We start from the raw sequence: 24,807 nt of genomic DNA, 5'->3' as shown, positions 1-24,807 counted from the left end.
TTGACCTGAATCATCATAAAACACGGGGCCTCATTACAATAGTGGCGGGAACGGTATGAACGGTGCCGGTAGGGCACCGGCACCGTTCATATCGTCCTGCCGCATTACGAGTTCTGCTCGCGGGTTCCTGACAACCCGCCAGGGCTGTGCGGCACCCGCGAGCAGAAGAACTCGTAATGCCGCCGGCACAGTTATTAATGGTGCCAGCGCATCCAGAATGGGGAGCCCGGCATTACCGCCACCCGGGAATAGGCAATTACTGGCCCATTCATCTCGTAATGGGCTGGTTATTGCCCAATCGCGGGAGGCGGTGCCGGTAGCGAGCATGGCCATAGCCATGCCTGCCATACAGGGACGGCTACCGCCATGCTCGTAATGAGGCCACTGTCTTTTTAATTCCGCTCTCATTAACTTCAGTGAGAGGGCAGTGTGTGGAATTGAGCCTCAGTGACCACCGCAAGTGGCTGTCCCAGCTGTTAATGATCCGCTGGTCCAATTAAATAGGCTCGAGTGAAGCAAAGGTCTTCATTGACAGCTTGGGGTTGTTACTGGCCAGGTGAGCAACCGCTCCAGCCATTAATACAATTAGCACTTGGCAGGAGGTGTGTACTTTTCAGAGAGATGGCAGCAGAACATCAGAGAAAAGAAATGTCCGGCAGCATGTGCAGCAGGCTCCAACCTGTCAAGAGGAGTGAGTGTGCATGGGAAGTGCACAGGAAGGGCGTAATAAGGGAAGAATGAGTGCGCACACCATGATCAAGGAGTGAAAGAGTCATCGGCTGGACCTGCCACACCCTCGCCTATCGCTATAATGAAACTCACTGCGGGACCGGCCCCCAGAAGAAGAGAAGCGATGTGGAGAAGGACCCATTGCGGGTAGGAAAGATGGCAGCCACTGTAGAATGCGGGAGAGCAGGAAATGTGGGCATTATCGGGTGATTCGCAGGTGTTCCATATATTCTGATTGGAGGGAGCAAATTCTGATGGTGCTTATAAGATAAACACAACAAAAACTAAACTGTCAAAGTGAGGGCAGACAGCTGGGCTGCTCTCGATAACACTCAATTCCAGTTATGACACATTAAGATTCGCCCTAGTGATGGAGACCTCAAGTGTTCCAGATCTAGACGCATGTCAAGGTCAGAAACGTGACCTTTGTAGATCATAACTCACCTCAAAGTCACAGTCCAGAGCTACTCCACATCTATCCTTTTTTGAGATAACAGATGTCAGTTATGTGAGCATCTCCATAAATGTCCTTGCAGTTACTGGACCTGCTCCAAATGCGGATTTGAGGTGATTGGAAGCGCTATAGATCTAACTATGCCTTGAGTATATTGACCTGATCTGCTTCAAATCTAGGCTTAATAAGTCGAAAGTGAACTGGGCTGCCTCAGATCTAAATCTGCTTTATGGTAAATCACCTGATCTGCTCCAGCAAGATATAATACCTCATTCTAAGTCTGGCGGACCAGAAATAAGGGTGCCGGTAGTAATGTACCAGCACCCTTTTCAGGAGCACCGGCCCCTGCGGTCATGGTTTTCACAGAAGCACCGGCACTGTTAGCAATGGTGCTGGTGCTTCAGTGTCCCCATCGGACTCCATGGGAATGGGGATTTACAGTTTACGCCGCCTGACTTCCCAAGCTGCCGGGACTTGTAATGTTCCGGTGGCACCGGGATTTCAGGTGGCGGAACAGTGTTACAAGGTCGGCGGCAACATGCCAGTAGCACAGGCGGGTTATTGCTGACCTTGTAATGAGGCCCATAGGCTTCCATTGAGTTTGCTGGACTTTGTGTCTCAATGTTGCGGTACCCAGACTTCATATTCGCATGAATGGCTTTAAAACTTGTTTTCTCTATCCAACAACCAATTTTGATTCATCCAACTTTTCACCTGGTAATTACAAAGGCTATAATAATACAGACAACTGTTTCTATTACAAACACATACATTCGATAAATTCACGATTGCTGCTCATTAAAACAAATGTGTACAAATAGTTCTACCTTAGTAGACTTCAGCCCTCACCACAATATACACCATTCATTCCCTCATTTGTACAATCACAGTCTTCACATCTATGCTTGTCGTTTGTTGACATCAACACTGAGAACATGTAATACCTGCTCATATCTAGACTTAACTATCATATTATATGATATGTTATTTATAACATATAAACAAGTGTTTCAAGGTGCAACAAGACAAGGTAGGAAAGACAGAGGGAGGACAAGACAAACAATCTTACTAGGCCTTGTATCATTCAGATCGTGCAAGTGTGACAGTGCAAAGTGGAGTGGGGAAGGGAGGGGGTAAGTGCCAGGGAGAGGGAGGGGGAAAGTGCAAACAGCGCAGCAGTTGCTCTGAGTAAGTGCAGCCAGGGTAGCGCAGCTCTGGGTAAGTATATAAAGGCAGGGGATTGTAGCGCTTACAGTTACAGCCCAAATGCGCAGTAGGCCCAGAGGCAGTGTCGTGGAGACTGATCATGGAGGAGCCTGGTACCCAGTGAGACTCTGAAGGTAGCCAGGCAACCAGTCGGTGCAGCAGACAGATGGGTCAGCAGGGGAGGGAGAGAGAGAAAGCAGAGGAAAAAAGGAAGGCCTTGAGCTGCTTCCGGAACTTCAGTTAGTCCGGCTCAAGTTGGAGAGGGACAAGGAGACCATTCCAGAAGAAGGCAACTGCAGAGGAGAGAGATCTACCACCCACTCTCTGCCTGGAGAAGTGTCTGACCCTTAGAGAGTTGCAGGTAGCTGAGCGAAGGGCTCGGGAAGGAAGGTATTTAGGAAGAGAGAGTTGGATGTAATGCGGGCCCGACCTCGGAAAGCCTTGTGGACGATGCAGAGGGTCTTGAACTTGATCCTTGCAGCCACCAGGAGCCAGTGTAGATATTTCAGGGCTGGAGAGAGACGTTCCCTGGGCCTGAGGCCAAGGATAAGTCTTGCAGTCCTGTTCTGGATTAGTTGAAGAGGGCAGAGAGTAGACAAAGGCAGATTGAGAAGAGGCTGTTGCAGTAGTCCAGCCCAGAGAGAACCAGGGCTCTAGAGACAGTGAGCTTCTGGGGGAAAGTGAGAAAAGGAAGAATAAATCTGAGAAGGTGCAGCTGGTAGTGGGCCTTTTTGGCAACATCCGTGATGTGAGGAGAGAAGGAGAGAGTGGAGTCGAAGATGACACCAAGGTTTCTTGCCTCACAGGAAGGCTAAGGAATAGGGCCCAGGGAGGGCGGCCAGGAGAGAAGGAAAGCAGGAGCAGGGGTCCCAATGAGAAGGATCTCAGTCTTACTGGCAATAAGGCAGCGATCGTTGGCGGCACACCAATCCTGAATCACGGATAGACAGTCAGGAATGAGCGAGAGAGGAAAGGAGGCTGAGGGGAGCCTGAAAGAGAGCTAAGTGTCATCCGCATAACACTGAAAGTCAGAAGAGAAGGTAGAGATCAGGTGGGACAACGGAGTCAGGTAGACGTTGAAGAGCCAGAGTGAGAGGGTAGAGCCTTGGGGAACACCACATCACATGTGGAGAGAGAGGTGGTGGAGAGAAAAGACCCAAGTTCTACCTGGGAGGAACAGTCCTAAAGGAAGGAGGTCAATCACTCCAGGGCCTGATCCGTGATGCCCAGGTTCTCGTGGAGTCCATTGATCGGGGTGGCATGATTGACCATGTGAAAAGCAGAGTAAAGGTCCAGAAGGATGAGGACAGAAGGAAGGCTGGAGTCATGATTAGAGAGCAGATTTTCATGGGTAGTGTCCATGCCTCTGGCTGCTCTGAAGCCAGACTGATGGTCATGGAGGCAAACAACAGATTTGGTATGGAGAGTAAGCTGGGAGATGGCCAGAATTTCCAGGAGGTTTCCAAAGGCTTTTTAAGGAGGGGGTGCACAAGGGAGTGCTTGATGAGAGAGGGGAAGGATCCAGTGGTGAAAGAGTGATTGCAGAAATTGGCCAAGGCTGGGGCGAGCATGTCGATTTGGTCCTTGATGGTTCTGGAGGAGCAGGGGAGCACCTGTTCGGACAACACTTTCACAGATCGGACTTGTCTACAAACGTAGTCTGGTGTTGTCAGAGAGAAAGAGGAGAAAGGAGGAGGAGAGGGAGAGGAGGCCAGAGGGGGGCCGAGAGAGGTAGAGGGAGAAGAAGAGGAGGAGAGAGAGGACAGGATGTCCTGAGTTTTAGTGGTGAAGTGACAAGCCAGAGCCATACAGAGGACATGGGAGGGAAGGGGAGAGGTGGAGACTACAGAAGGATTGGCCAGCTCCTTGCAAGTTTGGCCGTATTGTTAGAGGCTGCAGAGATGCAGGCTTGCATGTGGACTTTCTATTTCGATAGGACAGAGAGTCTGTTTGCCTTTGGAGCAAGTGGCAGGCCAATTTGTCAGAGGACGTGCCCGAAGCCCTCCACTTCCTCTCAGCCACCCTGCACTTGCGTTTCAGGACGGCGAGGTCAGAGTAATACCAAGAGTTGTACTTGGAGGTAGGCTTCAGACAGATTCTCATGGCAGGGGCAAGGATGTCCAGAGTGTTGGAGATAGCAAGATGCAGGTTAGAGAGGGCTATGTCTGAGTGTGAGTCAGTTGCAGGAATAGGAGGAGCAGAGAAATTAGGGGCAAATGCATCCACTGACACACGCTTCATGGGGCTGAGAGACCGAGAAGGTGGGTGGCAGTGTTGGGGTGGGTGTAGCCTGAGGGACAGAGAGTTTCAGATGTGAGGAAAGCAGGCAGTGGTCAGTCCAAGAGAGAGGAGCAGTGAGAGGGTTAGAGACGGAGATGACTGGGGAGATGAGAACATTCAAGGGGATGCCGGGCATAGTGAGTCGGACCAGAGGGTAGAATGGAGAGAGTGTCGCAGAGGTTGTGGAAGGAGGGATTTGAACAATCCAGGTGGATGTTGAGGTCTCAGAGGAGGAGAAGTTCAGAGGTAGAGGCAAAGAGAGAAGAGGAGAGGTCACCCCACTCTGAGAGGAAGCAGGCAACCTGGCCAGGAGGCCTGTAGATGGTGGCCACAGTCAGAGAGAGGCCAGGAGATATAGAGAGCCTGCAGACCAGGCATTCAAAGGAGGAGTAGGCCTGCGTAGGAATGACAGAAGCAGCAACCCACTCCAGAAATATGAGAGCTACTCCACCTCCCGGTCGGTTGATTCTGTGCTCGGGGGGGATCTTCGAGCCATCAGGGAAGAGAGTGTCAAAACTGGTGTCAGAGCTGACCGTGAACCATGTCTCAGTGAGCACAAGGACATCCATGTCAAGTTCTTTGAGGCAGGGGCAGATGTCGGAGGGGCAGCAAAGGAGGGAGGTGGCAAAGGGGACAAAGAGCTGATAGTAGGAGTAGCGGGAGAAGGAAGGAAGTAGATATGACGAGGGAGATGCCTATTGAAAAGGAGGAGATTGGGCTGAGGGCCCTGGACCAAGATAGTGCCATGCAGATAGACATTAATGATTGCCCTGGAGGAGTGGAAGGAGGCCAAGAGGACCTCCCACTGGGTGCTACCATTAATTGGAGAGGAAGAGATAGGAGGGGTCCATAGGTCTGGTGAGGGAACGACAAAGAGGATGTCAGTGAGAGTATGTCTGGAGGAGGCACTGATATGGGGTGGGGAAAGAGAGAACCAAGAAGCGAGGTCGGGAGAGGGTGAGCGGGAAGCCACGGGCTGCGGTGTAGCAAAATAAATTAAATTTGAAAGTTAAGGTGCCCAGGCACGGCACTACTAACCCCAAGCACTGAAATGGAAATGGTGCCGAGGGGCAGATGTGGATTAATTATGTTGCCCTCTCGTTAGTTGAGACTTAACATCCATATCTATTTGTGCCTTGCGATAAGACATAAGGGTTGCTTCAGTCCTACACATGCCTTGAGGTATACTCTCTGACAGTGAACACATTTATTGGGTTAAAGCCCTAAATAAACCGGACGCATTTTTCAACCAAGACTGGGGCAGTGAAATTGCTTTTATCGGGGCCTGAAGAATTAATCTAAAATAAAGTTGACATGAACACATACAGAAAGTAGCAAATAGTATCTGTTTCCAAGATATAATATGTACATGAACCATGCATGCACCTTTAGGACGTAATAATTAATGTGTTCCTATTTTGCCACACAGCATGCACGTGAACCCAAATGTGAGAGAGTGGTGCAAGGTAAGTCCTGTGCCCTCCACTCTCCCCAAACCCCATGGAGTCTGAGGCAACACTTTATTTGTCCTTGCATTCTGGGCCCCACACCCCTGGTATGGCTGCCACTCAAAAGGGTAAGCATTACCCAAAACAACACAAATTAATATTTGTCTCTTTAAAGAAATTCTGGGACAGTTGTACAGCAAATTGGAAATTGATACACTATTTTTGTTAATATGAAATGTCAACATGCAACGATGAAGCTTTGTTATCCGGAACTTTCCTGACGTCTTCCTGACCCCCTTCCTGATTCTCTGGTTTCCATCCGCCTCCCGTTCCACCCCCTGCTCCCATTGGCCTTGCTAGCGGCCTTAGAACAACAACAGTCATGGCCCAGCGCTTCGGCTTTCCCGCCACTAGAGCTCCAGTGAAGCAGGTGAGCTTGTGCCATTTGTGCTCTCCGACCCACATTTAAACATTTTGTTCCTTTTTTGTTTCCGTGCCCCATGCGCCCTGTGTGCCATCTCCCTGACCTGCTTCCGATTCCCCCGGCTTCTACCCGTCTCCCGTCCTACCCCCCTACTCACATCGGCTCAAGAGACCCATTGCCTGGGCAGCCCTCGGCTAAGGGCCCAAAGACAAAGGGCAGATCCTGAGGAAGCAGCTCCAGTCCGTGTTTGCCAATGTTCATGTGTGAAGCCAGCCGCCATCAACCAGCAGTAACTGGCAAGTTAAGTGTGGCCTGGGTGAGTACAGCAATTACTGTATTCCAGCAAAGCCCTACCACTCTTATCATCTTAGGCACACCAATTTTAATCACCCAATAAATTAGTTTTTCAATCACTGCTGTATGGCAAAGTAAGATGTCTCTCCATTGACTGTTTACTCTTGAATGTAGGTGTCCTCTCCAGCTGCCCAATTCTTTCAAATCAAGCTGCTTGTTCATTTGCTGCTGTGCCTCAAATCTAGGTGTCACTGCATGTACTGTTGAGTCCCAAACCTAGGCATTTCACCCATGAGAAAGACTGGGAAGTAAGCCAGAACGGAGTGGAATGCTGAGAAGAAGAGAGCCGTCCGGATGGGAGGGAGATGTAGGTGTACCCTTACCTATGGAGTGTAAAAAGGGGACCAGGGGAGAAAGATGGGTCTGACTTAATTGGACAACTGACAGAGCCCCAGAGGAAAATGTGGGGAGAGGTGTGTTGCAATCTCAGAACTTATGGACCCTAGGGCACAGGGAGTGCATCCCCCTGGAGGATCCTGTGGGGGTGGGGGTTGCTGCACACCAGTGTGTGCTAAGGGGGAAGAGATATGGGCAGCACTTGATCTGCACACTGTGGGTGGAAAGGTACCACCACTGAATAGCCCATTGAGGTCCCACTCTTATGCACACAACATAGGAGTGGTAAGTGTAGCACACCAGAATATATACGACAGTGAGGGGACATGGGCCACAATCAAAACAGTGAGGGTAGGATAGGGTACCGCCACAAACCAACCCTACTAAAAAATCTCACCCTTCCACATACAACTCTCAAACTCTGAACTAAGCACAACATACCTCTTCAGCACAACAAACTTCACCACATCACAACAACAAAACAAACCACACATAGCCTTGCACAACAGCACATAATGGCTACCAACCAAAAATCACACCTACTTTTAGTGAACAGTGTAAACTGAACCGAAGCTCCCAACAGCACATCACAGCTCCCTTGCACTTTTCTGCCTCACAGTCCTACTAATTTACACCCTCTTACCGTCTCTTTTTACAGATCCGCCAGAGCACCAAGGGACCACGCAGGTGGTTACAGTGTGCGGTATAAGAACCATTAACATAACATAACATTAACCAGAACACACTATAAACGGGGCACATGTCATTGCCCGTAATAGTCCTTGTCTGGTTAAGGAAAGGCAAGATAACAATGTTTGGGGGTCAGATAACTGAGCGCAGAGGAACCACTCAGCTAACTGACAAACAGTTTTCCGGCATATTTTATTATGTAGCAGTATATGGTTCCATTGGTGCCAGGTAATTGAGGTTTTCTGTAGTACATTAACATTTTAAGATATGCAACATAAACTGAAAGCATCTGTTAGCATTGTAGTTCATCACATTCAATGCAGTGCACATTATGTAAACGATGTCTGATTTGCACATTGTTAATAAACCACTAATTGCCCAAAAAGTTGTACTTTTTCTTACCGGACTTTCGGAGGCACAGTGGGCAAAACCTTGCTGATCAGTTCTATATCATCATATAATTCTTCTGAAAAGGAAATTTAACAAAGACTCATTAGGGTTCAAGCCTGCCTCTGATGTACCTGTATTTGTTATGTTATGGCTGGGAGAATAGTTCAGGGCCAACATGCTTGTCTTGATAACAAGACAATGCAAAGCAGCCGAGTTTGATACATGGTCCCATGCTTAGAGGCCACAATCCGGCATGAATCTCAATATAAATAAGCAATTACATTTTTTTATGGTTAACATTTAACAGTAAGAACTTCTTTGCTCCAACCTTTCGTCATTGATAAGGTGTATACCCTAAAACAATGACTGTGCCTTCATCTGGAGTAAAACCCATCGACAATTTTGGGATGGGAGAGTGATCTTAGAAGAGGATGTGTATATTGCATTGAACTAACAAAGGCAAAGGGGGTTTGAAAACTGATTTGCGAAAAAGAAAGCCCAAGGACGGCACTGCCATGTTTGGGGAAGCGACTTACTTGCCTTTATACTTAGTAAAATGCTCATCACAGGATATAGAGGGATATCAATCCTAAATTTGAAGGAATTTTCCACCCCAAAAATCTAGTAATCTAGTGGTGACATCACTAGCTTGATACCCTTTAGTACACTGAGCTAAGGGCCCTTTAGGAACGTGCATGTAATGGATGGGATCATACAGAATAACTCAGAGTCCAAATAACCGAACCAACACAGGAAGATGGCAACGTACTGTTTTATTAACAATTATCTAAAACAGGGAGTTTACAACGAACATCAACAGACGTACGCTCAGTTTTTCTCTCAGCGATCTTTACACAAAACATTGCATTTATATCAAAAATACATCAAGCTTGACATCATACTACACAGCAATAATTAAAAACCTATCAAGGGTCGAGATTGGCTATGGGGAACATCTAAGTATACTTCCTATAGGAACTAGGATTGTGATTGGCTGCCCACTATCAGGTGGACAACATATGCCTACCTCTAAAACATGTCATCTTCAGAAACATTAGAAACACAGATTCTCATTGGTCTTCAAACTATAAGGTCCTTCGTTATATGGACTACTATGATTGGTTGGCACACTTGTGCCATGTCTGGAACATTCGTTTCACTTAGCAACACGTAAGCCCAGACCCAGGAGCAAGGAGATGGGCCATGACACTACCTCCCCACGCAATTAGCCGAGCATCTTGCATTGCCCACACCTTCTGCCCTGAAGATTGTCTTTGTACTTGCCCTTGCAAAAGTATCCTTGGGCCTCATTACGACCCAGGCGGTAAGGGGTTAACGGTGCCATAAAAGGTGGTGGCGCCGTTAACCCCTTACCGCTTAATTACGAGGTCCCTTTGCGGGTCCCTACCTTAACGGCTGGTTTTACTTGCGGTACCGTAACTACCGCCTTCCCCATTTCCATTGAGCCCTATGGGGGCAAAAATGGGAATGGGGAAGGGCCAATGGGGAATGGGGAATTACCGCCCCGCCAACCTTGGAATGGGGTGGTAATTCCGCCATTCACCATGGCGGAATCGGTAAAATACCGGCAGCAACCATGGGGCTACTAGCGCCATGGTTGCCGCACGGGTGGTAATGAGGCCCCTTGTCTTTGAGAATGCACGGGAGTGAGGGCACTCACTATCGTGTCTTAGGGCTCCAAGTTCGAACTCTATTTTCATCCTTGGCTCACGTGACAGGAGACCATGTTTTGTTCCATTTTGCAGGTTTTAAAAGCTCTAAATGAATTAATCTTGCCACTCTTGGTGTTCTTTCTTTGCACCTTAACAAGGGATGATTTGTCTTACGCACGTCCGATCATTACCAAAATAGATAGCTGACCTTGGCTTCTTCAGTCTTGACTCCAGGCCAGACAACCTCGCCATGCAGATTCACGATTCTGCTTATTCTTGCTGCGCCATAGTTTTCCCTTCCTGCTTCATGGGTCCTGGCTTACTAAATTCATGATACTGATGTCCAGCTTCTATACAATGGCAGTTTTGCCTGCGTCTATTCACTACGTATAGGCAGCTTCTATAATGACTTGGTCTACCTTACGTTTCAGCATCTGTACATTTATTGAACGGTTGAATCTCTGCAGCACTTTGGGCACAAGTAATCTTCTTTGTATTTAAAAGCTCACTTGAATATTTACTTCGTCATTCGTTTTTTAGCATCTATACATTCTCTTCAATCAGTATCTCGGGACGTCATACATACTTTTGATGGCTTCACTAACTTTTCTTCTTTGCTTCTTCTCATATTCCTTCAGGGAGTGCCTCCCTTAGGTTGTCATCACTTTGGGCATACATTCGGTATGGTTGTCGCAACAGGTATCTTCTTTTCGAACACACGCTGCAGTATTGGCACAACGGCTGGTGTCAAACATGGCATGGTCACTCTCCAACATATAGGAGGATGGAGAGTGGGGTCACCTGCAGAGGTATACAGCTGCTCCTCTACAACACCTTCCTACAATAATGCACAGGAGAACATTTGCTGAGGATGGTGGCATGCCCTAGGAATACTTGACCTCCAACCTAATGCCCTTCCACCCATCCTGCAGCTTGGGCAGCCTTGGCGAAGCTCTGGATCAAAGTATGTAGGACCGAATTACCTAACGATTACCCTTTAACCTCAGATACAGGGATATTTGCAGAGATGTTGTGACAAATCAACTTCCGGGGTGCCAGTGGTCCAGGGATGAATATTGGTTTCTAAACTATCAATCAGCTCCACACCTCAGGTAAACCAGAAGGGATCCGAACAGATTGGAAACACAAGTAAATTATAAACCTCCTTGTCCAAAATTGGTAACATGGATGGAACGGCAGGCTTATCTCCGCAAGTTTGTGGATCGTTGGTTAGTGGCAACACAGCGAAAATACAATTATTACCCAATCATAAAAGGGAATGTCCAGTCAAGGTTCTATAAAAATATCTACTTTATCATTATTCAACAGTCAGTTCTAGCACACTACAAAATACAAACCACCCTGTAATGGAACATAGAGTACAGACAGTTTCACGAAGGAAAGGGATGCACTCTGGATACTGACACAAGGGTAGTCAGTAAAGCAATCAGTCTTAACTATTCAAGGTTATTTGGTTTCAGCCCCAAGGGAGCAAGGGGTTGTAAATGTCACTAGGGGCTTTCTAAGAAGGAACAGGATAGAACCACAATGTACCTGGTGGTTGAGATGATCTTGAGGCTCAGCGGTGTCGAGTCGTTTCCAGGACGCTTTGCAGCTCCTGTGACAGAGTTCAAGATGGGAGACAGCTACGGATATAAGGCGGCAGGCAGTTCGGCAAGCGAGGCTGGACGGACGGCTGCAGACTGGTCTCCATGGTGGCTCAGGGTCAAGAATCATTGTCTCTATGCTGGTTGGTGGATCTGGAACGCTGGTCGAGGTGTCTCAAACGGCTTTTGTGACTGCAGCGTGACAACAGTCAGTGGTGCAGCGGGTCGTGGTTCAAGGGTTCGACTGGATCGAAAATGTCCTTAAGAGATGGACACTGGTTGATGCTTATTGTGGCACTAGTCCTAGCTTCTTTGCTGGGCATGTGTCATCCTTTAAGGCGGACGGCCCAAAGCTGAGGAGAGTGTTTGCAGGCAATGACCTTGTCCTTTGTTCAGAAACTCTCTGGCACTTCCCACCTAGGAAGCTTGCTGGCAGAACCTAGCAGGGAACACTGTGTGCTGGCCGGGTACCAGTTCTGCAGTTGCTGGACGGATCCTCTGAGGTCAGTATCTCCCTCTGTTCCCTGAGAGATGTTGTAACGCTCACCTGATTCTCGCAGAGGCACCGGTCTTGACTGGGCGACTACCGTATCTTCAAAGGTGATGTGTAGCACCCGGTTGGCTCTTTGGGCTGGACCTCTGTGCACTGTATGCCTGACGTGTAGAGTAAGATGTCTGCAGATAGAAAATATGGGATTAATGAACTGGGGTTATTGGGGTGTCCCTATCTCTTTCCTCTTCTCCTCTCCTGTAGACCCCCAAAGGTTAACGCTCTCACCTTAGGTAAGTGAATGCCGAGCTCTCCATCTGCCTCGGGGCAGGGTGCTGTAACCAGTTTCTTCACTGGATAGGTAGCGCAGGCCTCTTGACTTCAGAGGACTGCTGTCCGTCGTTTACTGCACGAACGGTAAGTTTCGAGTCATTCAAATGTCTTTAAAGTCTTTAGTAATGATGTCTCTTGTTTTGCAGAGTTCCGGCGATGGCGGATGACGGGCTGAAGTGAGTTGAAGATGGAGCCCGTGTGATGAATAGAAGCGCCTGGAAGCACGTAAGTAAGCGCTTGTTGCCTGCTTCACTATGCGCTCTAACTGTCTTTTTATTTTGCAGGTACGAGTTCGGAGCGGCTGCAGGGTGCCGGAATACCCACTGGATTAGATGTGGAAAGGAGTAATGGCACGTGAGTATTAAAGTTCCCCAATGTCTTTAAACGCACCTTGTTTTGTCTTTCAGATGCGGGATGCAGCGCCGAAGGCCTCCGGAGCGTGCGAAGAGTTGGTAAACTTTTGTCTTTCAGATGCCGGAATGCAGTGTGAAGACCTACGGAGCGCACGAAGAGTAGGTAAGCCTTTGCCTTTCAGATGCCGGAATGCTAACCTGTACTTTCTTGTCTTTATAGGTGTTGCTGAAGACTGGATTCAGGATGGTAAGCCTTTGCCTTTCAGATGCCGGAATGCTAACCTGTTCTTTCTTGTCTTTATAGGTGTTGCTGAAGACTGGATTCAGGATGGTAAGCCTTTGCCTTTCAGATGCCGGAATGCTAACCTGTTCTTTCTTGTCTTTATAGGTGTTGCTGAAGACTGGATTCAGGATGGTAAGCCTTTTTCCTTAGGTCCAGGACCGGATGCAGAAGACACGATGAGCGTTCTGCTGCAGAGGTTGCAGAATAACGCAAAGCAAGATTCATCCACCGGGTGTGGTTTAAATAGCCTCCTGTAGTGCTTAGGTGTCTCCTTCCACAGCCACGCCTAAGTAAGAAAAGAGTTCCTGGTAAGAAAAGAGTTCCTGCCTTCCAGAAGAGTTCCAGTGTTCTGAATCTAGGGAGTGGCTCCAGCCCCACCCAACAGGAAAAGTAGTTCCAAACAGAAGAGGATCAGAGGCTCAACTGGCAGGCAAGTAAGCAGCATGGTCTGCTGAAGGTAAGTCCACCCAAGCATTATGAGCCCGGCGCTTCCAGTGCTGGGACTGGGCATATTTATGAGCCTGGTGCCACTGGCGCCAGGACTGGGTCCAAAAGGTCCCAATTGGGACTGGTTGGCACTCGGAACCTGGGTTATGGATCTGCTTCCAAGGGAGTTGGGAAAACCCTGACCTTTTGGAAGCAGAGATCATGACAGTACCCCCCTTCAAGGCCCCTCCCAAACCGGGCTTCTCTGGGGGTTTTGGCTTGTCAGGAAATGTTCGGTGAAATCTTTTGATTAGGCGAGGAGCGTGGACATATTCAGCAGGTTCCCAGGTTCTCTCTTGGGGGCCGTAGCCTTTCCATTCAATTAGGTAGAATAGTTTAGATTTGGAGATCTTGGAGTCCAGAATGCTTTTGACTTCAAACTCGAGTTCTCCATCCACTAGGATAGGTTTTGGAGATTTGGTTAGTCGGGTTTGAGGTTGCACGGGTTTTAATAGAGAGACGTGGAAGACCGGATGTATCTTCATGTGCGGGGGCAAGTCCAACTTGACCGCTACTGGGTTTACTATGGTAGTGATGGAATAGGGACCAAGGTATCTTGGGTTGAATGTGCGTGGCCCTTTTAGAGATAGATATTTGGTGGATAACCAGACTTGATCCCCTACTTGATAGTGAGGGGCTTCCTTCCGATGTTTATCTGCTCCTTTCTTGTATTGTTCTTTAGCCCTTTGAAGGTGAGAAACAGCTTCCTTAAAGGCTTGGGTGATTGTAGAATGCAGGTAGTCTACTGCTGGTGTTTCAAGATCTTGGAGGGGATCCAACTCCGAGGTTCGAGGGTGACTGCCGTACAAAAGAAAAAACGGGGTTTTCCCAGTTCCCGAATGGACAGAGTTATTGTAGGCATACTCGGCTATCCAAAGGATATCTTTCCAAGTTTTTTCAGTTTGTTGCAGCATGCAGCGTAAATACTGTTCCAGAGTTTGATTGGTCCTCTCGGTTTGTCCGTCGGTCTGAGGGTGGTGACTGGTCGATAGTCTCACATCAATTTGAGCCGACCGACAGCAACTTCGCCAAAAATGAGAAATAAATTGACTACCTCGATCCGAAATTAGAACCGAAGGAAAACCGTGCAGTCGGACGATGTTTTCGAGAAATTCTCGGGCCAGAGTTGCTGCTGTTGGCAAGCCTTTGAGCGGAATGAAATGCGCCATCTTGGAGAATAAGTCCACGATTACTAGAATCGTATTGTATCCGGAGCATGGAGGTAGATCGGTGATGAAGTCCATAGAAAGCGTATGCCAAGGGCGAGGTGGGATGTCAATAGGGCGTAAGAGGCCTGCTGGTCTTTCCTTTTGACTCTTGTTTTGGGCGCATACTCCACAGGACATTATAAAGTCTCTGATATCTTTTTTCCAAGACGGCCACCAGAAGTAGCGCTTGATCTTTTCTGAGGTCTTGGCTATACCGGGATGACCTTCCATTAAAGAGTCGTGATAACAAGAGATTACTTTTTTCTGTAAATCTGTGCTGGGTAGGTATAATCGTTCTTGGAAATACAATAAATTGTCCTTTACTGCAAAGTCCTTTCCCTGCAGATGCCAATTCTGTATGTCTGCTGGAGTTACAAGTTGCCTGGCTTTATCCTTAACTTCCTCTATGGATTCTGTGGCGATTACACCCAGAATTCTTTGTTCGGGAATGAATGGTACAGGTTTAGGGTTGACCAAGTGTTCTTCCACTCACATCCGAGAAAGGGCATCGGCTTTACCGTTCTTTGTACCAGGTCGATAGGTAATTATGAAGTCAAACGCGGCAAAGAATAATGCCCAACGGAGTTGTCTAGAGGATTGGGCTTTTGCGGTCTTCAAATATTGCAGGTTTCGGTGATCCGTAATCACAGTAACGGTGTGTCGGGCCCCCAGCAGATAATGCCGCCAAGCCTTAAAGGCAGACTTGATAGCCAGAAGTTCCTTGTCAGTAATCGTGTAATTGATTTCAGGAGGCGAGAATTTGCGGGACCAAAATGCCACGGGATGCAACTGATTGGTTACCGGGTCCTTTTGTGATAGAACTGCCCCCATGGCAAGGCTTGAAGCATCAGTTTCCACGATGTAGGGGAGTTCGGGGCGAGGGTGTTTTAAGATTGGTGCAGAGATAAATTTAGTCTTCAAATCCTGGAAAGCTTGTTCCGCCTCGGTAGACCAGTCAAAACGTTTGTTTTTCTTTAACAAGGCAGTGATGGGCTGGACTATTCGAGAGAATTCGGGGATAAACCTGCGGTAAAAGTTAGCGAAGCCTAACATGCTTTGCACACCTTTTACGGAGGATGGTGATGGCCATTTGAGAACTGCATCGACCTTCTTTGAATCCATACGCACTCCGCCAGGTGATAATATGAATCCCAAGAATTCAACTTCAGTCACGTTGAAAACACATTTTTCCAACTTAGCGAAAAGTTTGTGTTGACGCAATCTTTCGAGGACCATTTTCACGTGTTTCCGATGTTCAGATTCCGATGAAGAATAAACGAGGATGTCGTCAATGTAAACAACAACACATACATCTATGAGCTCTCTGAGGACATCGTTCATAAAATATTGAAAGGCGGCCGGGGCATTGCAAAGTCCGAAGGGCATGACCTGATATTCAAATAGCCCATACTTGGTGCGGAAGGCCGTCTTCCATTCATCGCCCTCTTTTACTCGTACCAAGTGGTAAGCTCCTCTAAGATCCAGCTTTGTATATATGCATGCTTTTCTGACTTGGTCCAGGAGTTCAGGGATCAAAGGTAACGGATATCTATTCTTAACGGTGATCTGGTTCAGGGAGCGATAATCGATACAAGTTCTAAGGTCTCCTTCCTTTTTTGGAACGAAGAACAAAGCTGAAGAAGCAGGGGACTTGGAAGGACGAATAAACCCATTTGCCAGGTATTGATCTAGGTATTGTCGAAGGTGAAGGTTCTCAGGCTCGGTGAGGGCATAAATTCTACTACAAGGAGGAGTAGATCCAGGTATCAGGTCTATCTGGCAGTCATAAGACCTATGAGGAGGTAGAGAGTTAGCCTGATCCTTCCGGAAAACATCTTGGTATTCTAGGTATTCAGGAGGTAACTGGGGAGTCTCTGAAGAAATTGCGGCCAGTGCAACACCAGGTGGAGGGTGACAAGTAGAGACACATTCTGGAAACTGGACCGTTCTTGCTCGCCAATCGATCAGAGGATTGTGTTTCTCTAACCAAGGTATTCCTAGAATAATCTGAAACTGAGGGGCCTTGATCACATCGAACACGATCTTCTCATGGTGTCCATCTTGATTTACTAGCGTCACCTCTTGAGTGGTATGCGTTACTGGCCCGGAGGCTATCTCCGTACCATCCACCGTAGTAATGACGTCCTTTACAGCCTTGGGACAAAGAGTTAGATTCATCCTCAAAACCATTTCATGATCCACATAATTGCTGATGGCACCGCTGTCGACGTAAGCTTCAATTGCATGTAATCGATCCGGATTATCAGGGCTAATGAGGACCATAGGTATCACGAAATGCGAGGTCACGGAACTGGTTTTCACGCTCGGCAAGAGGACCTCTATTCTTGTCGGGCGAGGTCGTTTCCCTGCTCAGAGTTTGTAACTTTGGTAACTGCAGCTCCTACTGCCTTCTTGGCAGGTTTCACCGGACAGTCTCGAAGAAAGTGCCCTGAGTTTCCGCAATATAGGCATAATTGCAACTGTTTCCTCCTTTCCCACTCCCTTTGTGTTAGAGGACCTTTCAGACCCCCTATTTGCATGGGTTCCCCGGAGTCTACTCCTTTGGAAGGAGTTGGCGGTTTGGAAAATACTCGAGCATCAAACTTGGAACGATCGGCCTTCCTGTTCTGCAGCCTGTGATCTATTTGAACGACCAAGTCTATATAATCCGAACAGTCTTGTGGGGGATTCACTACTTGGGCTAAAACGTCTTTGAGCTCTCCACGTAGACCTCTATAAAACAGCGTAATCCTTTTGTCCTCAGGCCATTGAGTTTCCACTATTAGTCTATTGAAAGATGCAATATAAGCCAAAAGGTCTTGATTACCCTGTCGCAACGAAAGAAGCTCATTGTCCAAGGCCTGCCCCTGTGAATGTCTTGCGAACAGTTTTTCCATACTAAGCTGAAAGGCTTGAAAATCATGGAGAACCGGATCATCTTGATTAACTAGAGGGATCGACCAGTCTGCCGCATTGTCACTAAGGTACGAAAGTACAAAAGCTACTTTTGCTTGATCAGTTGGAAAGGCTGCTGGCCGGCATAAGAAGTGCAACCGGCACTGATTGATAAATACTGCAAACCTCTTTGGGTCACCAGAAAATCGTTTGGGCGGAGCCAGAGGTACATTCCCAGGTAGGTTGATCTGCACTGGATTCATAGAGGATGTTGAAGGAAGATTTGCCCCTGATGCGGGTAACGGGGTCTGTCCGGCTTGTGACTGTAGCACTTGTCTAGAAAGATTGTCTGTTCTCTCCTTGGAAATAATTAGTTCCCTTCTTAGAGCATTCGTTTCCTGACGAGCTGCATGCACTTCTGCCCTTAGTTCCCCAAGTAACCGGGCTAGGGGGTCAGTATCCGAGGTTTCCATAGCGCCTGGGCGAGAGTTTTGCGGTAGGCTTTGCGTTCTGTAACGCTCACCTGATTCTCGCAGAGGCGCCGGTCTTGACTGGGCGACTACCGTATCTTCAAAGGTGATGTGTAGCACCCGGTTGGCTCTTTGGGCTGGACCTCTGTGCACTGTATGCCTGACGTGTAGAGTAAGATGTCTGCAGATAGAAAATATGGGATTAATGAACTGGGGTTATTGGGGTGTCCCTATCTCTTTCCTCTTCTCCTCTCCTGTAGACCCCCAAAGGTTAACGCTCTCACCTTAGGTAAGTGAATGCCGAGCTCTCCATCTGCCTCGGGGCAGGGTGCTGTAACCAGTTTCTTCACTGGATAGGTAGCGCAGGCCTCTTGACTTCAGAGGACTGCTGTCCGTCGTTTACTGCACGAACGGTAAGTTTCGAGTCATTCAAATGTCTTTAAAGTCTTTAGTAATGATGTCTCTTGTTTTGCAGGGTTCCGGCGATGGCGGATGACGAGCTGAAGTGAGTTGAAGATGGAGCCTGTGTGATGAATAGAAGCGCCTGGAAGCACGTAAGTAAGCGCTTGTTGCCTGCTTCACTATGCGCTCTAACTGTCTTTTTATTTTGCAGGTACGAGTTCGGAGCGGCTGCAGGGTGCCGGAATACCCACTGGATTAGATGTGGAAAGGAGTAATGGCACGTGAGTATTAAAGTTCCCCAATGTCTTTAAACGCACCTTGTTTTGTCTTTCAGATGCGGGATGCAGCGCCGAAGGCCTCCGGAGCGTGCGAAGAGTTGGTAAACTTTTGTCTTTCAGATGCCGGAATGCAGTGTTAAGACCTCCGGAGCGCACAAAGAGTAGGTAAGCCTTTGCCTTTCAGATGCCGGAATGCTAACCTGTACTTTCTTGTCTTTATAGGTGTTGCTGAAGACTGGATTCAGGATGGTAAGCCTTTGCCTTTCAGATGCCGGAATGCTAACCTGTTCTTTCTTGTCTTTATAGGTGTTGCTGAAGACTGGATTCAGGATGGTAAGCCTTTGCCTTTCAGATGCCGGAATGCTAACCTGTTCTTTCTTGTCTTTATAGGTGTTGCTGAAGACTGGATTCAGGATGGTAAGCCTTTTTCCTTAGGCCCAGGACCGGATGCAGAAGACACGATGAGCGTTCTGCTGCAGAGGTTGCAGAATAACGCAAAGCAAGATTCATCCACCGGGTGTGGTTTAAATAGCCTCCTGTAGTGCTTAGGTGTCTCCTTCCACAGCCTCGCCTAAGTAAGAAAAGAGTTCCTGGTAAGAAAAGAGTTCCTGCCTTCCAGAAGAGTTCCAGTGTTCTGAATCTAGGGAGTGGCTCCAGCCCCACCCAACAGGAAAAGTAGTTCCAAACAGAAGAGGATCAGAGGCTCAACTGGCAGGCAAGTAAGCAGCATGGTCTGCTGAAGGTAAGTCCACCCAAGCATTATGAGCCCGGTGCTTCCAGCGCTGGGACTGGGCATATTTATGAGCCTGGTGCCACTGGCGCCAGGACTGGGTCCAAAAGGTCCCAATTGGGACTGGTTGGCACTCGGAACCTGGGTTATGGATCTGCTTCCAAGGGAGTTGGGAAAACCCTGACCTTTTGGAAGCAGAGATCATGACAGATGTTTAGGGGAGGGATCTTGCTTTGCTCTTGGAAATCCTGGCTTTCCTTTACTGGCGGAAGCTATAAGGCAGACTCTACCTTCAACCAGGGTCCAAATGAGTCCTTCTTACTCCTTTCGAAGTCATCGGATGATCTGACAAAAGAGGGGCACAACCCTCTTTTACAGCCAAATGGGGCCGAGTGATTGGTGCAGGCTAAGCCTAACTTAATGAACCAATCCTGGGTCACCAACAACGATCTTCTATTATGCATGAGGAAAGGTAAGGGGTGAAAACATGTACTATTAAGTCACACCCATCTTCCTGTCTGTTGTGGATCGATGTGTCTCTCTGGTTAGTTGAGCTCTTTTTGGCTCCTGATCAAAACGCAGGTCTCCCTTGAGTTTGTGGTGAGAACAGACTTTCTGTCTCCATCAAATCACATACTTCTTCCCTCTGAAAGGGGGTCCCCTTGCAGGGGTTGCCCACTATAAACAGTTGTCCCAGACATGCCATTCACTGCCCTTCATACAGATGGGTGGGACCTAGCTTCAAGCTGACACAGTGCATATCAAAGAGGTGCTGGGGTGTCCTACCCTTTGTTAATTCTGTGACCAGGCCTCCTCGCAGGCCTGTTTCAATTAACTCTCATAAGTATGAGCTGCCACCACACATAACTACAATGGGCAGTGTGGATCCATGGAGCCTTTGATATTTAATTAGGCTGGCAATGGCAGGAGGAAAGTGTTGCCTTCCCCCTTCCTGAGATGCTTTCATGCATTACAGCTAAATGTGACAAGGAGGACAGTGCCTGTAGGCTGTGTCCCCCAGAGGACACTTGACTATGTGTTTGTTGTGCTGAAAACATAGGAAAATGTGTGCGTATTAGCCCCCCACATTTTCCGAGGTTGATCTCCCATCAATCAATTTCTTACAAAAATTCAAAAAAGCCCAGGTGAGCACACACTCCCCGTGCTAATGGTCGAATTCCTCACAGTTGTAACTTATCTTTTTAGATATTCATACAGTAGACTGCCTTTTTCATTCACAGTTCAATAGTGCAATACCAACACCTTACACAATTGCAAACATAGATAACAGAATCAAAAATGCCCACAGCGAAAGCCAGTCGAAACACAGGTTAACAGAATGCTGTTCTAACATTCTCACATCAACAGATTCTTTTATCGGTCCAAACCCTGCTAAATAAAATTCAAATAAAATACAATTTAAAAGGATTTTAAAGAAGACCAAAATACCATTTCAATCTGATTTACAACCATAATCTTGCATTCTCCAACATGATAATAGTGAGAGGGTAGACTGGGAAACACATAGCTGCCGGACATAGCAAGCCTAATTCCCGCCAACAGTGTTCACACACTCATACGACTGCCACTTGCTCAAGTGGGGTGTCCATCTATAACTTCAGAAATTGGGCAAGTGTCCAATGTGTGTTCCAACCTGGTTCATCTCTGAATACCACAGAACAAGAATCTAGTTCACTCAAACCCACAACCCTTCTGAAAACAGCCATCATCTTGTGAGCTGCCTAGATAACAAACTGGCAAGGTGCCGTTTTATGGTTCAACCACATCAATGAAGGCATTACTGACCAATAATTGTTTGTAAGACCGTGATAGAGTTTGAGTTTAGTTCTCATTAGCACACGGGGTGGCGGTCGGTGCCAATCAGGTTCCGCGCATCGTGGGCTGAAACCAATAATCTCAGCCCGTGTTCCTCGAAACCTGCAGGCTGCCGCCCTGCCGCTGGCTGCCATCTTCCTTCCTTCCTCCTGGCCCCCCAATGTATCTTTTTTTTAATAAAGTTCCCTACCCCTCGCCCCATCCCTACTTAACTGATTGTGTCACCCGCCGCCACCGCAGCAGCTTCCTGGTTACTTGATTACGTGCAGCGTCCCATTTAAATGAATGAAAAAACGTTTTATTTTAGCACCGCTGATTATCGCTTTGGTAACCCTGGGTGCTTATGGGTTTAACCCCCCGTTCCAATGACTGGAACAGGGGTAATGGACCAGAGCCCTTGTTAACTGCCCTCACTTCGCTCATGCCATTAACTTGGGCTGCCAGGCCATTACCCCTGGAACAGGGCGTTAACTCCACAATCTTTACATTGGAACCAGAAATGTCCCATAATGTTGAACCTTCCTAACGAGCAAAGGGTTAAATGCTAAATATCCAGTTCACTTCAGTGGGAAAGAGAGGAAAGGCAAACCTCTTAAGGTAATCTAACAACTGGTAGAAAATAACCTAATTTACAATAATGAGGTCCCTGACGTTTTACGCTTGTGATCCAAAGATTGTCTACTTCTTCTTGGGAAAATTCTCCCTTCTTGTTATTTCCTAAATTCGAGAAAGGTGCATGGCTATACATTCTTCCTGTTCCTTTGTGTATGCCAGGGCTGTTGTTTAGGACATATGCAGGCGTATGATACTACCTTGAATCCATTTAAATGCATTAACATAAACACCAAATAACAGAAATACTTGATTATATTTTGTAAACATACCAAATATCCCAACGTCGTCATAGATATCTTTCTCTCTGTAATGTTAAAGAAAAACAATTTTAATTGTTTATTTGTTTCTCACTTTTCAAAATGTTTACATATATTTTAATGCACATTAGTCTAGAAGAGTGACAAAGTAGTAAAACAACCTTGGCTATATTTTCCACTGTACAATATACACCAAACTACATCTTAAACATTATGAGCAAATGTTATCATATTCCAGAATGCCCTCAAGCATACACAAGAGTCTGTTGTCTGAGTTAACAGTTTTTAACAGGCTATATTAGAAAAGTCTTAAAGGAGACATGTGTTTGTGAAAATAACATATTTGTTTTCTTTTTATTAATGTTTTATCACCTGACAATTTCCTAACAAAAACTCCCATTGCTTTCTCATTGTTCAAAAAATTAAAGTAAAGACATTCATTCATTGCAACGGCCTCCATTTTGTGCCATTTGCCTTGCAGGAGGATGCCATGGAACAACTTCTGTAACCGTATAGAGGTTCTTTCTAACGTTTCTGGCAGGCCTTCTGAAGGGGCATTACCTCATTTGCATGGGGTGTCTACTTACAATTAGCCAAGTTATGTTATGTATTACCAGAGGAGGTGTAAACATGGTTATGCCCTGTAGCTGCTCACTGCATGGGAGCCACTGGAGCATGGTGCACATGAGGAGAGCACACATGCATGATGTTGTTGGAGGAGTAGAGGAGGGTCAAAGCATGAGTAATCCTATCAAATTGTCCTACCAAAGGAAAATAGAGTAGATTGTCTCTAAAAGGACCATATACAAGAAAATTGGTGTTGACTCTCAGAGTTACTAGTGGGTGACCGTGCAGAGGTTATTTGGTGGCCAACTTTAAAATCCTCCTGGAAACCAGGGACAAAGTAACAGGGAAGGGTGGCTGTGTAATCTTTCCTGGAATGTTGCTGGGTTGAAGCAGCACCTGGTGGACCCAAAACTTTACTTGATGTCTGCTCCGTACACTTTTCTAATCTTGCAAGAAACATTATTGAGCTCCAAAATGTAAAGAGGAAAATCAAGTAGATTGTGTTTATACAAACACAATTTTTTAATGGCCGCGCTAGTTTGGGACTAATAATGATGATAAAGCACCAGCTAAGGTGGGCAACAATACTATTTCTGCAGTTGAAACCTGAGATTGATGGCCGTGGGACCTACAATACAGACGAGAAAAAAATGGGGGGAGGAAAAAGTTGTGAATTATACATTTTTATATCCACTTAGACAAGGGAAGAGATGTAGTGATGGCATTCAATACTCTTGTAGACATAATAACATTAAAAATGGAATATACTTAGTTATTGTCAGGGGACTTTAACAGTTGTTTTAGTACACAAAGGCCTAGTCATACTGATTCAGTGGATGTAGATGTATTTTGGAGGATCCCAGTGCCTGTTTTTGAGAAGTGGGTGGACAAAGAGGTTGGTGAGGTACTTTTGAGCCTCGAATACCTGCAGGTTTATCAAAAACCAACCAGCAGTTCCCACTTAACTGGATGAGGGCTCCACAATCCCAATTGAATACACCTTTCTTTGTATTTTGAGAATCCAAGAGGTTCTTAATTTACCAGGGAATGGCCACGCTGCATAGATTTCCCCTTAAGAAGAATGCAATTGAGAGCTCAAAATTATTCTTTACATGTAAATGTGCTGAATTGGGGAAAAGGGGAAGGGAAGTTGGTGGAAAAGAGTATACAGAAAATATTTAAAAGTTACATCTTGCCATTCACCTCCTAGCCTTTGTGCAACGAGAGCAAGTAGTGGACTTCATGTCATGTTATTTAAAAGTGCCATGGAAAATAACAAAGACAGCTACTGAAGTAGCGACTTTATGTTATCTTGCATTTGTATAGCACCTCCTGCCATATGTTATGGCGTCGAAGTGCTTTGCCTATCAGAGAGGCAAAGGAGGAGAATGATAGAACATGCAATAGTGGTAGGGAGCGGCAAAGCCGGGTAGATAGATGGGATGAGGGCAGAGGATAGATATGATACTCAGGAAGGCTTGAGAAAGAAAAGGTGGAAGAGCTATGTGTACAATTGGACTGAATATATCGTGGGACTCGCTTGTATTCTATGGGGAGCAGCGCTGAAAGGAGAGACAGCTGGAAAGAGGTGATCACCACACAAGGGGGTAGGCCTCAAATGTCGGGGCATGTTGATGCCATGCTCAAGAAAATATCAAGCTCTTCTACTTATTTCCCTAGGCCCCGGGGAACATTTAGAATGGATTTTATGTCAGAAATCCGAGGAGAGATCCTCAGAATTAGTGGCATCAGTTAAAGCAGCTGCATGGCTTAACTCGAAGTGTAACGAAGTGTAAAAAGGCTAAGGACAAACACTCATACAAAGAAAGACAAACTTAGGAACTGATGCAAGTGGAAATTAGAATGCAGATCCCGAAAACATTAAATAGGAATCATAAGCGGATAATTAAGAAGTGGGAAATAATTACCAGGATAAGATGTGGAGCAAAATGTTTCCACCGAAAGGTACAATGTCTTTAGTTTTGGGGGCTATGGGAGAACGCCTTGAGCAAT

General features: G+C 46.8%; 1 protein-coding gene across 2 annotated transcripts in view; it reads right to left on the bottom strand.

Annotated features, from left to right (window-relative positions):
* Nucleotides 1-24,807, bottom strand: part of LOC138577796 (FYN-binding protein 1-like) — a 565,956-nt gene that overhangs the window by 81,695 nt on the left and 459,454 nt on the right. For both annotated transcript variants that reach the window (XM_069649655.1, XM_069649656.1), the window contains 2 exons: nucleotides 22,240-22,274; nucleotides 8,324-8,387 (listed from right to left, as the gene is read on the bottom strand). In XM_069649655.1, coding sequence (XP_069505756.1) covers nucleotides 8,324-8,387; nucleotides 22,240-22,274 — 99 coding nt within the window. The remainder of the gene's footprint in view (nucleotides 1-8,323; nucleotides 8,388-22,239; nucleotides 22,275-24,807) is intronic.

This window comes from Ambystoma mexicanum, chromosome 1p, assembly GCF_040938575.1.
Source record: "Ambystoma mexicanum isolate Mex_15411 chromosome 1p, UKY_AmexF1_1, whole genome shotgun sequence".
NCBI lineage: Eukaryota > Metazoa > Chordata > Amphibia > Caudata > Ambystomatidae > Ambystoma > Ambystoma mexicanum.
The sequence above is the reverse complement of the archived record's forward strand: the minus strand, read 5'-3'. Positions and strand labels throughout refer to the sequence as shown.